The following is a 13,951-nucleotide window of genomic DNA, read 5'->3' as shown; positions in this document are numbered from 1 at the left end:
CCCTTTAGGTAACCTTACTAACTTAGCATTAACCAAGTATTTAGTTAAAATTCGTTCCTAATTGCCATTACCTAAAGCTATACCTAAGGTCAAAACTATGAAACTCAAGCAACTCATTAAGTATTCATCACACAATTACATGCTAGACTAATACAAGACATTCACCAATTGAAATCACATATTACAATGCAAAATCACTAAGTGGACGAAATTTCCAGCAACAAAAGGATATCAAATTCAAGTAAACAATCTTATTCTAACATTAACAATTACAACCAACCATGAAACTAAAGTCAAATTGAACTACAGTCAACCATAGCAATAGTATTCTAATGAAATTGAAATAAGATAAAGAAATAGTTGAGCTTAGCTAAGTGAAGAATTTAAAACTCCTCTTCCATCAAATCCTCCCTAGGATTCTATGGAGAATTTAGCTAGAAAACATCAAAACCATCTTACTCCTCCAAGAACTAGACATAGCCAAGTAGAGCTCCATGGAAACGGTAGAATCAAACTTCAAATCTCCTTTGCAAGTGGTAAGGATAGGTTCATCCAAGTGAGAGGAATGGAATGGTGGTGGTTTTGTGGAGGTTTGGTGGATGAAAGTGGAGTTATGGATGCTAGAAAATTGAAGAAAATAGAGAGAGAAGGTGGAGAAAATGAAGAACAAGATGAACTAGAGAGAAGGTAATAGACGAGATGGTAAAATGAGGTGAGTTAAATCTGAATTTAGGAATGAATGGACGTACATTTCTTGTTTCTTTCAACTGGTCACTCATTAAAATAAAATAAAAAGGAATTTTGGGACCTTGTCATACTTGCTAAGTGGCACCCTCTTATTGGCTTGTGGATGATTCTAGTGCGTGTCAGATTAATCCCATGTATCATCTACATTTTAAGCTGATCTAGACCACTCAATTAAGAAGAAAAACTTCCATAATGCATCAGCTTAGAATCCATGAGCATTTGACTTCATTTTCACAATTGATGTCCAAGTCACATATCACTTGTGTCACAAAAATCACATAATTCAATTAAATAATATGTGACATTATAAAATATAATTAAATTCATAATTAGAAGAGAAAATTTATTAAAATAACCAAGTTTGAGGTTGTACAAATTTATATAAAAATTTTCACACAAAGGCAAATCGAAAATTAGGTCAAATTATAATACTTATAAAAGTGTTGACTTTTCATTTAATTACTTCCAAACCAAAATGAATTTAAAAAATATAATTTGACCACTCATCTTCTATACATAAAATTCAATTTTTAATTTTTCTTGTACATTTACTCAAAAGTTCATTTTTGGACCAAAATACCCCTAATGCACTAAACTTAAACATTTAGGTGATTTTTCAATTCTAATGCAATGTGTGCACTTTGAGATGATAAAACCTTAATAAAATGGTCCTAATTAATAAATAAATATGTGTAACAAATGTGTTTTAATAGATCGTTAGATTGTGTCAAAACCTTTCTCATTAGTTAAGAGTTAAGCTTCATGTAGATGCTTGAATCACTCCGATCAGATGTTGTATGTGAAAATAATGAATGCCAGAAGCTTGTCATTTTTGCTATTAAATGACGTTAGAAAAATTTAGACTAGCACACCATAGCATATGGCGTCTTATGCTGTGACACATGACACAAAAGGTCAGGCATGTGGCTCTATGCCACATGCCAAGGCACATGTATTGTTCGCTGCAGTGCATTGCCTATAGTCCAACCTGAAATCTTTGTTTAAAAGGCATGCAGTACTTGATATAAATGCAAATAACTTGTTTCTGCTGTTTAGTACTCTAATGCATTATAATTTTGATCATTTTACAAAATGAGTTTGGGCCCAAGCTTTTTAAACACAGTAATTGTTTACTGTTTGTTATAGTGTGTTTGGCAATTTAGTTAACCCTTCCTAATATTGAGTGAATATTGGGAAAGGTTACATTCTAGTATCAGTTTCTCGAGTTTTGAGACATAATTATTGAGATTGTTTGATGCATTCATCTAGGGATATGGCAACTTACAATTGTTCATTACACAACTCTTTCCCTGATGTCCTTTATGTTTCTTATTTTCATCCTTAGAAGGGGAGAAAATAGTATAGTATGAGTCGAGGCACTCGTGCTAGAAGTGTTATGTCTAGATGAGTAGTTGAGGAGGAACAAAAGCCAGAAGTTTAATTGGTTCAATCGCAAAGAGATAAAAGGGATAAGTTACTTAAGGAGCTTAGAGATATAGTGGTAGATATAAGGCTTACTCCATATATCTTTAGCATAGCAGTAATACTAAGTGGAAAGCTAAGAGGTTACTAGAGAAGATGAAACTTGAGTATTACTAGCAAATAGTACTGTTTGATATGACAACATATGAGGAAATATGCTATAAGTTGAGAGTAGAAGCTAGGCGTGGTAGAGAGGCAAATGCCAAGAAGAGACAAGATAATATAAGGAGATTTTCATCCCCTTTAGGTTTAAGAGGCAGAATTTTAAAGAGGCCTAAGTTCAATGCTGACAGTTCTAGTTCCTCATAAAGGAGAGGTTTTATTAAAGGGTCTCAATCTCGATCCGTGTAGAGGGGATCAGTTTAAAGAAGTAGAGGTGTGAGAATTAGGTTTCCACAATCTTTAAGGCAAGCATCAAATGTTCCAACATCAACTTTGAGTACTGGAAGGACACCTCAGTGCAATATTTGCAACTAATCTCATTCGAGAAGATGTTAGGCTTACTTCAAGTATAACAAGTCAAGACATATAACGAGATAGTTCCTGGAGGGCAGAGTTGAGGTGACTGAGCAGTATTCTATAATTCTGGGCTGAGTGTTTGCAATCACGCAAGAAGAGGCCAGAATGTGTCTGAATTTGATCAGAGGTATGATTTCTATTTGTGATCACCAAGTAGAGGCATTATTTGATTCTAGTACCACACATTTTGTTATGTCTGAGGAGTGTGTGGATAGAATGGGTTTATCTTTGCAAGAATTGCTTGTGTTTATTAGAGTGATGATGCCTTTTAGATCATCTAGTATTATGAGTGGAGCTTGTCAAGATATGGAGATTTAATTTGAGGATAGAATTTTTGAGATCAATATGATTTGTATTCCTATAAAAGGAATAGATGTGATTATTGGCATAGATTGGCTAGCAATGAATATTGCTACACTTTATTGTGCCAAAAAGGTAGTTTCATTGCTAGTATTATCTATAATAATGGATTCTTTAGAGCAACCTTAGTTCTTATCGATAGTAAGTATGGAGAAGTTGATTCAGCAGGGTTATGAGGCGTACATGGTGTTCTTTTCCTCTAGTACGGTGTATGATGGTGGAATTAAGAAGATCGAGGGAGTAAGTGAATTCCTTAAGGTATTTTCAGATGAAGTGACAGGATTATCTCCTAAAAGAGAAGCGGAGTTTTTAATTGATTTGGTTACTAGAATTGAATCAATATCAAAGGCCTTATATAGAATGTCACCATCGAAATTGGTTGAACTAAAGAAGCAAATTGAAGACTTGTTAGTTAAAGGATTCATTAAATCGAGCACATCCCACATTTCTTTAGCTGCCTTAAGATTGCTGACACAAAAGTATTCTTGTTAACTCAAGACACTTGCTATGATTAGTTTTGCCTTGTAATATAAAAGCACCAGCTTCTCTTCCTTTTATGTAAATTCACTCCTTACTTTTCGCACTTGTCCTTCCATTGTTTTCATTGGAACATAAGGACCATTCTCAACAATCTTCCATAAATCAAGATTTGATGCTTCAAAGAATAATCTCATTTTGCTCTTCTAAAAGGTGTAGTTTTTATCATTGAATCCTAAAGGCCTATTAATCTCAACACCTTTAAGGAGTACATTATCATTAAAACTAGTCATAAGATCCTCTTAAACTATTAAGTCATTGATCAAGAGTCTAAGTTTTGATACTAAATGTTAGATGGGCTGGCACCTAAGAGGGGGTAAATTGGTTAATACTAAAATTTATTTTTGGAAAGCTTAAAGAGTAAGGAAGACTTGAGCAAGGAGAGAAGAGATAATACACACAAAATTTATTATGGTTTAGCCCAAAACTTAGCCTACATCGAGTCCTCAAGATCACACTTAAGATTTCAACCTAAACTCACAAGCTTTAATAGGTGCTTACAACCTCAATACAACTCTCAAGACTTAACTTGTCTTGATTCAACAACAAACCTTACTACAACTAACAAGTTATTACAAATTACTTAAAAAAATACCTTTTCAAGATTTTAGCTAAAAATAAAAGTTTCACAAAAAAACTCTCTTGAAGAGCATATAGATTAGAAATAAAAGCTTTGAAACTTGTGAAAGCTTTTTCACAAACTTTATCAAGAATGATAAAATGAATGCTAAACTTTAATAATGCAATGATATACAATATTCAAGTGTGTTGTGCAAGTTTGAATGGTTGGTTCTCTCACACGAACAACCGCCTTCAATGCTCAAGAAAAGTAAAGGAGGTGAGACATAATATGATCACTACCCATTTAAAAAGGATAATGGAATGGTTGAGAAGAGTCATATAATAAATATCACCTTGAACAGTGGCATCAAGATGAGATCTAGAATCTAAAGTCTATATCAAATCATGGATAATTGCAATCGATAATGCTTGTAGCCAAGCAAAGAATTCCTTAAGAAAGGTCATGAGTTATTTATAGAATTCTGGTTTAAGTATTGCATGTATTCGAGACTCACGCTTGAACGGTGTTGATAAATTAAAATTGACATACGCTCTTAACAGAGAAACACTGTAGCATGCAATTTATACTACATGTGCTTTAATTTTTTACCATAATAATGGAAGTGGTTGGAAGGATCCTTGTTGCATTATTGCATAAGTCCTAGAAAGGAGAAAAATCCTTTCATAGTGCCCTTAAGACTTAGACAATGTCATAAGAGGGTGACTTAGTGATAGCTACTTTAGTTTGTACCCCATGGTCATTATTGATTCAATCTAATAGGCTAAGTATTAGGAAAGCAACTAAGTCAGACTTGATTGGTATAAGGTCTGAAGGAATATTAACCCTTAAATACATAATCTTGCTAGTGCCTGAGACATGTCCCTCACAAGTATAGAACTTGTAAGTGCAGACATTAAGCATATGAGAAGGCAATTTGAGTTAAATAAATAACTTAAGAGGGATTTGATATGCCATGAGTAATGCGTATGAGTAAATCTAGGGTGTTTGAGGCAACTTGTAGCTGTAATGCAAGTATACAACAAGATGTCTTTGTGTGCTAATCCTATCCTAAGATTTCCATTGCACAAGCATCTAAATCAAGGGTGTTATGCCCATGCGGTCACGGCAGAGCACCAAGCATGAAGCAAAAGAGATAGAGTTCACATGATGAGAGTCTTATCAATTGCAAGTAAGAGATATTAGAATTTTTAATTAATTTTCGCCCATGATGAGTCATAACTCTTGTCATGATTAGTTGACCAAAGTCTGATATTAATGTATGATTAATGGCTAGAAAAGGAAATGATCCTCTGTCTTAATTGTGATTATTACGATCATCATATTTCCTCTATTATGAGGCAAATTAATGCTGATTGAATTTTTTTAAAATAGTGATTAGAGGCTGGAGGTAGAAATGATCCCAAAGTGGATAATTCTCTAGGTCACTCTTCCTCTCCCTTTCTTTCTCTTCGGGGCATCTATTGTGCACCATAGTCTAGACTCTGGTAGTCTAAACTCGTGTGGGTAGTCGGGTAGATTCTGCAATACCCAAATCTAGTACTCTGACCTGACTCCTTTATTTCAATATATTATTTATTTTAAATATTCCTTCAAGTCTATATAAAAGAACATAACTTGTGAAAATTTACAATATATAAAAAATTAGAACAATAATAATTTAAAGCAAAGCTAATTTGAGGAAAAATCACTACGTGTTTTCTTCCCTAATATTAAGTAACTAGATAAGGGTTATTTTTAAAGAAAATTATGTTAAAGTCTCACACAAGGAAATTAATGACCACAAAATCCATCAATATATCCTAAAAAAGAGTTCCACCAAGCCAATGCTTCTTATATGGATCTAGACTCAGATTACTATTCATAGAGCCATTTAAGCCACTGGGCTTATGGAGCTAAATGGCTTCATTTTCGGGATCTGTCCATACCAAGCTTAAAATCTTGGGCTTCGTTACAAATTTCCTTTTTCTTTATGTGTTGTCTTTTTCATGGTTGAAAAAAAATGTTTTACCCCATCTAAGTTGTCAATATTTTTTTTTAAATTAAGAATTATAGTTTGAATGCTTTTTACATAAAAGTAGATTTTAACCCAGTGCGATGCATGGGAGTTTAACACTTTGTTCGATTTGAGGATAATAAAAAAAAAATAAAAAGAAAATTTTCATATCATTAGAAAATAAAAATAAAAACTAATATATTACACCGTAATTTTTTAAAGTTATTTTTTAATTAAATAATGATCAAATTTATTTTTTGTTAACATCAAGGATTAAATTGTACTGTTTTTAAAAGTTAAAGGAAAATATTTTACAAAAGATGAGTTCATCTAAGAATTTTTCTTGTAATTTATATTTTTTATAATTTGCTGTCCATATAAAAAATTTAATAGAATATTTTATTCTAAAATTTATTATATATGTAAATATTAAATTTTAAAATTCAAATTTAAGTAGAATATTTTATCTTAAAATTTATAACTTATGCAATGCACAGGAAAAAAATATAAGTCATTTTTGATCAAATCTCATTTTCTAATAAAGTAATTATTTGTTTTTAAATTAATATCATTTTTCTATATTTACTATTTAATTAGGTGTTTCACTATAAAATAATTACACCTTTAAAAACTAAAAATATCTTATATTTTTTAACATCCAAACCTTGAGAAATAACTCTTAAAAAATACTTTATATTTTTAAATGAATGGAGTAAATTTACTAAAATAATATTTCAAACACGTGTGTATAAAAAAATTAATGAAATAAGAGATAAATTAGTTAATATAATTTGTGTTTATGTTTATTTAAATTTTATTATATATCTAACACCTATTATTTTTGTTAAGAATCTTATATTCACATATAATTTTTATTATAAATCCTACATAAATTTTAGATCCCACAATCATTTTTTTAATCATTGGTAATTCCTTTGCATATCAAACACATATTATTTTTATTAAAAAATTTATATTCACTACCAATTTTTACCATGGATTTTACATGATCTTTTAAGATATAAAAATCTTCATATTTTTTATACATTGTCTAAATTTTTAACTTGTATAAACATTGGTCCCACAGCCACATTTTTTAATGGTAGATCACACATCTACTTTTTTATCAAGTCCTGCAACTGTATTATTTATTTTTTTAACAAAATCATCCATTAACTAATTTTAAAAAATTATTTTTTAAAATAATTACTAATTTAATATTGTTAATTAAATTATAGATCTCTCGCCCACTTTTTTATCATTAAAAATTTCTTTACATATTTAACACCTATTATTTTTACCATAATCTTTCGAAATATAAAAATATTATTATATCTTACACCTTGTCTAAATTTTTTAAATTTATAATTATATGCCCCCACTCACATTTTTTAACCATAAGTCCACACACAATTTTTTTAAACCACACTACTTTAATTTTTAAGAAAATTTAATTTATTAAAATCTCACATTCTCTCCATTTCTATTAGATCTTCAATTCATACCGATTTTAAAATATATAAATATATAAAAATATCTGGAGCCAAGCCCAGCTCTTATACCTCTAGCTTTTAAATTTATTTAGGTTGGTTTAACCATTCTACTTTTTTATTATCAGAAATTTTTTAACATATTTAGCACCAATTATTTTTACCATGATCTTTTAAAATATAAAAATATTATTATATCATACATCTTGTCTAAATTTTTAAAATTTATAATTATATGCCCCCACTCACATTTTTTAGCTGTAGGTTCACACGCAACTTCTTTAAACTACACTACTTCAATTTTTAAGAAAATTCAGTTTATTAAGATCTACATTCTCTCCATTCCCATTAGATCCTTACTTCATAATTTTTAAAAATTATTTTATTTTATTTTTCTTTTTATTGAGTCCATAAACTATATTTTTGATTTTTTTGGCCAATTTACATATTTAACTTTTTAAAAAAGTTACAAAATTAATTTTTTGATAATTTAAATGATTTTTAGATAATATTTATATTTAAATACGACCATTTTAGTTCAACATATATGACTTAATGGTCAATTAATAGTTAGGGAGATAAAAATAAAATCTTAAAAAAATAAGGGAGGCTTGTATTTTATAACTATCTATATTATAAAAAAAATGTTCATGTAGGTTTCAAAAAATAGAAGACATGTATCATTAATTAAGATAAAATAAAAGGAATGTCAAAATATTTTACTCATTTTTAATTATAAGTTTCATATTAACAATTTAATTTGTTGTAGGTCCCACATATAAAAAATTTATAGTTAAGTATGACATCTTTAGTTTTAGAATTTATTTAGGCTAGTTTAACTACCCCGAATTATTTTATTTTATTTTTCTTTTTATTGACTTCATAAATTGCATCTTTGAATATTTTTTAACCCATTTATATATTTAATTTTTAAAAAAGTTACAAAATAAACAGAATTAGATAGTAAAAAATTATTTTTTTGGTAATTTAAATAATTTTTAGGCAATATTTATATTTAAATAGGGATATTTTAGTTTAACATATGTGACTTAACAGTTAACTAATGATTAGAAGGATTGAAAATAAAATTTTAAAAATAAAATAGAGATTTATATTTCATAACTATCCATACTAAAAAATATTCATATAAATTTCAAAAAAATATAAAAGAAATATCATTAATTAAGATAAAAATAAATAAAATATTTTACTCATTTTTAATTATATATCTAACATGTATCTCTTTTATTACATGACCCACTTTATTCTTTTCCTTTTTTATTCATTATAAAACATTAAAAAATCAACAAATAATTTTTTTTAAAAAACATTGAATCTACGATACCCATTCATGACAAATTTAAAAAAGTCATAGATGGATAACGATATACAGTATCCATCTGTAACAATAATAAAAATTTGTTTTAAAAAAACTAATAACAAGGTTAAAAAACAAAAAAAGATCGAGTGGGTACTGTACTAGAGTATCCACCCAACAGTTTTTACATAATATTATGATTATAATATAATATAATATAGATATAGATATACATTATAAATTACAGATATAGTGCCTGTTTGGATAAAGGAAAAATGTGCGTTTTGGATCTCAAAATAAATTTTTTCTGCCAATTATTTAAACAGTTGAAAATGATCAAAAATTAATTATGAGCCAAAACGTGCATTTTTTTCAGAAGCTCCCTCCATCCTATTTCAGCCAAAAGTTTCTCAAAAATATTGAAAAAAATTACAAATACAGACCCAAAAAAAATTACAATATGATTTAATAAAAATAAAATCAAACTCTCTTTTTTTTTTTAATAAAAGTTAAACTTTATATCTTAAAAAATTGATATCTGATATTTAAATATTTTTATAGTAATTTATAATTTTAATTAAATTATTCAAATATTTTAATTTTATTAAAATTAATTTTAAAAAAAATAATATTTAAATATATTACATCATAATATAATTAATTATAATTAAAATTTATTATTTAATTAATTATTTTTATAATTTATTATATTCAACTGAAATTTAAACGGCCGCAAGGATGTTCACTTTCTTTTTCACCAAAGCGCGCACCTTCTACCCTGCCCGTTCTTCGCCTCCCTGTCTCTTGGTCTCGTCTTCATTGTGGGCGTTCTCTATCAGGCTGCATCAAGCTTCTCGGGCGTGGGTTGTCCATCTGTATCTCGCCGTTCTCTCTTCATTCTTGATCTCGCCGTTCTCCAAGCTTTATCATTTCAGATTCTCGATCTCGACATCACCCAGAGCTTCGTGTTGGCCGTTCTCCCTTATGTTTCTCCAATCCAGTGTTTCTCCAAGCTTCTCGCTAGCGTCTTGAGGGTATATGCATTTGCAACTCAAATGATTTCCAAAAAGCTTGATGAAACCCTGAAATGTCTTTGGGGGTATGTATTCAACCAAATACCTGAATCTCTCTATCCACTTTGATTCGTAGAATTTGTTTTACACATAAAACTCTGAATTTCTCTGTTAAATACATGATGCCTTTGTGCAGAATATTGCTTGAGAGATGATGGAGAAGAAAGACATCTTCTGTTAATACCAGTGTTCTAGACGTGACATCTTCATTCTTCTTTCAGCAAATATTTTTTTCAACTTTGAGAGATGAGAGCAAGCTTGTGCTTGCAGTCCCCAAAGCACGACGCAAGAGGCAAGATGGGGGAGGGTTTCACTTTTTTATTTTGGCCTTTTTGGGTTGTCTTGCTTTTTATTTTTTATTTGTTTTTGGATGTGGGGTTAATCGGGGAGACCTCCACATAATATATTGCAAGTTAAATGGATCATTTTCATGACCATGCCATCCTGAAGTATTAACATTTCTCTCACCTTATGTTGTTCTTTGTACTGATTTGGTTTAGTTTGCTATCATGTTGTGACGGAAAATTTTCACTTGATTCAACAAAGATAAATCAATAATTATTACTTGAAAGCAGATAGAGAAGGTAGGGTCCTAAGCTTCCCTTTCAACTATAAAGTCTCAACTGTTGCTGCATGAAACTGAGCCAAATTGTTTTCTATTTTCATCGATGTTTTCTAAATGATTTCTAATGGATTCTGTTTTCTGTTCTGATTTGTCGTTATCATTAAGACTTCGTTTTCGTTGTCTTTTTACATATTTTACGTTGGCTTAGTTTGATGCCGCAACAATGATTTGCTTGGGGTGCTTGGCACCTTTACTACTATGCTTTCCCATTTATTAGATTTTAGATTTTAATCTTACATATCCCCTGTTTAAATTTTAGTTGGTAGATTGAGAATGAGACATAAATTTTTTTTATTAGTTGCTTTAAATTGAAGTTTGGTTTATTTTCATTTCTTCAATGAAGGCATATGTTGAGGCTTAAAAAACAAAGGCATACTTAAAGAGAAATCAAGTCAAGTTTAAGAGAAGAAGAGGTACTATATTGTTTAATCTTGGTCCTATCTTTGCTTTTTCTGTGATTGCTAAGTTGTTTCCTGTTGTGTGATTTTCCTTTGTTAAAAAACATCTGCAGAGGGAAACACTGATTACCAAGCTAGGATTTGGTTGATTAATCAGGACAAGAATATTTGACTTGCCATCAACGGAGTGCAAAATATGAAAATATTTTGATGCTCTTGATGTAAAAAAGAAAAAAGAAAAACAAAATAGTGTTCATATCAGACATACAACCTCAAACAAATTGCTATCAAGTTATATCAATAAATGAACTTAGAAAAGTGCTGCATAAAAAATTAGCTAGACCCTTAAAATTAATCAGTAAAACCAAGGAGCAAATGCATTGCTTTGACTAAAGACACCTTGTCAAGCTGTAATAGGACCTTGTAAAGATATCATCCCAACTAAGGGGAGGTGAAAGAATGAATTAGCTTGAAAGGATGAGGGCCTTTTTTTTTAAGACCATGTTGACCATAGTGATGCTACCGTCATTGAAGCTCTGTTTAATGGTCTGGATCAGCATTGGAGGTAGAGGTTTTAGGTATGTTGAGATGGAATTAAATTGTGCTCAGATTTTTAATCTGCTGAATATGGACATTTCATTCTTAACAGCGAGTCCACTGCATGAAGTTCTTTATGAAGCTAGGAATACAGTTATGAGAGATTGGGATTTTTTTTGTTATACTCTTGTACTGAAAGTGGTGACCAAATTACAGAGGTTGTTAGAATAGGTTTACATAGCCTTGATCATCTTGGTGCCTTGTGTCATCAATCCTCTTTGCTTTAAGGAAGCGATAGATTGTGAAAGGCATAAATCTTTACCCTTTTGTATTTATTTACTTGCACTATTTCTGCTAATATATGCTCCATTTTCCATTAATAAAAAGACTAAAGTACTTCTCTGTCGCCTTTTTCTCTTCGCCTACACTTTCCTGCTGTTCAAACAACTGCAAGTCCTGCCAACTATTATGCTGCTGCATAAATGCAATTTGTATTCTTCTTCCTTCCATCCTTCCATAAAAGCCATTTTCCTGGCAACAAGTATGTTGCAGGTCCTAGCATATCTCTAATGCCTCTAAGACAACTTTCATTTGCTAGCATGTTCGTGAGTATTAAAATCAACCTCTTGCTTTTCAAATTTCTTATTGCAACATGTTTCAGTTTATTAAAGTTATACTCAAACCTGAGATATTTTATAATTTATAATATGATTTTTATTTACATGTATGTGCCATAATCATTCTAAAGGGTGTTAAACCTCTGGCATTGCCTTTTCTTTTTGGTAGAATGGAGAAATTTGAAGACACACGTTTACTGGATAACCTCCTGCTGAATCTGCAGCCAGTTACTTTATCGAAAAAAAGCCTCCTGCTGAATTCGTAGCCAGCTGTCAATTTTTCCCATCGTGGTTTGAGTTTTGCATAAAGCAGACACTGTTTTTCTAAAAACTTTCAGACTAAGCTGAAAAAGGATGCGGTAAGGAGACATAATATGCCACAAGAACCATCAACTTTTTGTGAATGCTCTGTCTACGGATTCGGCAAGACTATTATACCAAGTCTGCATCATTACCCAATTTGTGTTTAATAACCTTGGTCATCCCATAAAGCATGTATATCTCTATCTGCAAGTATTATAATGTTGTTGATAGGTCTGATTTATGCTGCCTTGCACAATGACAGTTACCTACCTCTCAGATAATTCTGCTTGGCTTTTATGGTCGCCGTTTGGTGTTCTTTTTTCTCCCACTTCTCTTCCTTTTTAGTTCTCTTAACTCTCATCTTAATTTTTGTTCTTCAGTTTAAATGAACTTATTTATGCATGTGCTTCTTCCCGTAAGTAAAAAATTGATATGGGTAATGTATGTTCTTTATGCTTATCCATATTCTGTGAGCATCATGAGAAGTATATTCAATCCGTGGGTAATTATAATTTTTTCCGGTAAGAATATATGCTATTCTGTCAGTGTCAACCCCATGGTATATTTGTATGTTTTCCTTCGATTATATGCTACTGTGTCAGGGTTCAGAGCTAATGGGAAGTGTGATCTTTGTTGTATAAATTTTGAATCATTAACTTCCGATTGTATACCTGCAGATTGAACTCAATAAATTTTGATTAATTAAATTTTGGTTCACCCTTTTTTTTTTTTTTTTTGCGCTTTTGTTTGTCTACTGTCATCTTTTGCTTTATCTATGAAGTCTTAGAGGATTATACGTTTAATCAGAAATCAATGCCCTATATTTTAAAGAGTAAAATTTTGCACATGTACCTAATAGATTTCGAAATACTTGGTTGTTAAAAGAGTTTTGGTTTCCAGCAGTTAAGAGCATATCGATGAAACAACATTAGCCATTGTACATCCGATGTTCTTTTTTTTTTTTTTTTGTTTTTTGGGCCAAAGACATCCGAGGTTCATTTAAACTCGTACCTGTGAGATGGAACAATTGGTGTAGCGTATATCTATATATATATATATATATATATATATCTTTGATTTTATATGAATCAATTTACAAATTTTAAATTTGGGCAAAATTACAAAAGCAAACATAGGGTATTAATTTTCAACTTTCATTTTTTAGATTAAATAAAACGTTGCCAATAATTGACTGACACAAAATTCAAGCATGTCATGAGGAAAAAGATGTTTCTAGAATGTGAAAATCAAATATGAAACCAAGCCACACAAGGCGGTGAAAGTTCGGTGTAAAGTAAAAGATGTTTTTGCTGTGAAATTCAGACTCTTCTTGTGGTTCCTATTTCCCTTGGTGGTTTGTTGATTTTAG

The 13,951-nt window shown here is 30.4% G+C and overlaps 1 protein-coding gene and 1 long non-coding RNA gene across 2 annotated transcripts; both read left to right on the top strand.

Moving 5' to 3' along the window:
• The first annotated feature begins 3,255 nt into the window (after positions 1-3,255).
• LOC129305414 (uncharacterized) lies at positions 3,256-10,569 on the top strand. Its single transcript, XM_054945448.1, has 3 exons — positions 3,256-3,515; positions 9,793-10,128; positions 10,239-10,569. Exons 1-3 carry the CDS (start codon positions 3,256-3,258, stop codon positions 10,255-10,257), a joined length of 615 nt encoding a protein of 204 aa, XP_054801423.1. The 3' UTR covers positions 10,258-10,569.
• Positions 10,570-11,068: 499 nt separating this feature from the next.
• On the top strand, positions 11,069-12,905 carry LOC129306626 (uncharacterized). The gene is made up of 2 exons (XR_008592238.1): positions 11,069-11,140; positions 12,449-12,905. It is a non-coding gene; the product is annotated as an uncharacterized LOC129306626 (long non-coding RNA).
• The last annotated feature ends 1,046 nt before the right edge of the window (positions 12,906-13,951 follow it).

The sequence above is a fragment of the Prosopis cineraria genome, unplaced genomic scaffold, assembly GCF_029017545.1.
Source record: "Prosopis cineraria cultivar Desert tree isolate PC_DT_omini unplaced genomic scaffold, ASM2901754v1 PC3, whole genome shotgun sequence".
In the NCBI taxonomy this organism is placed as follows: Eukaryota; Viridiplantae; Streptophyta; class Magnoliopsida; order Fabales; family Fabaceae; genus Prosopis; species Prosopis cineraria.
The sequence above is the reverse complement of the archived record's forward strand: the minus strand, read 5'-3'. Positions and strand labels throughout refer to the sequence as shown.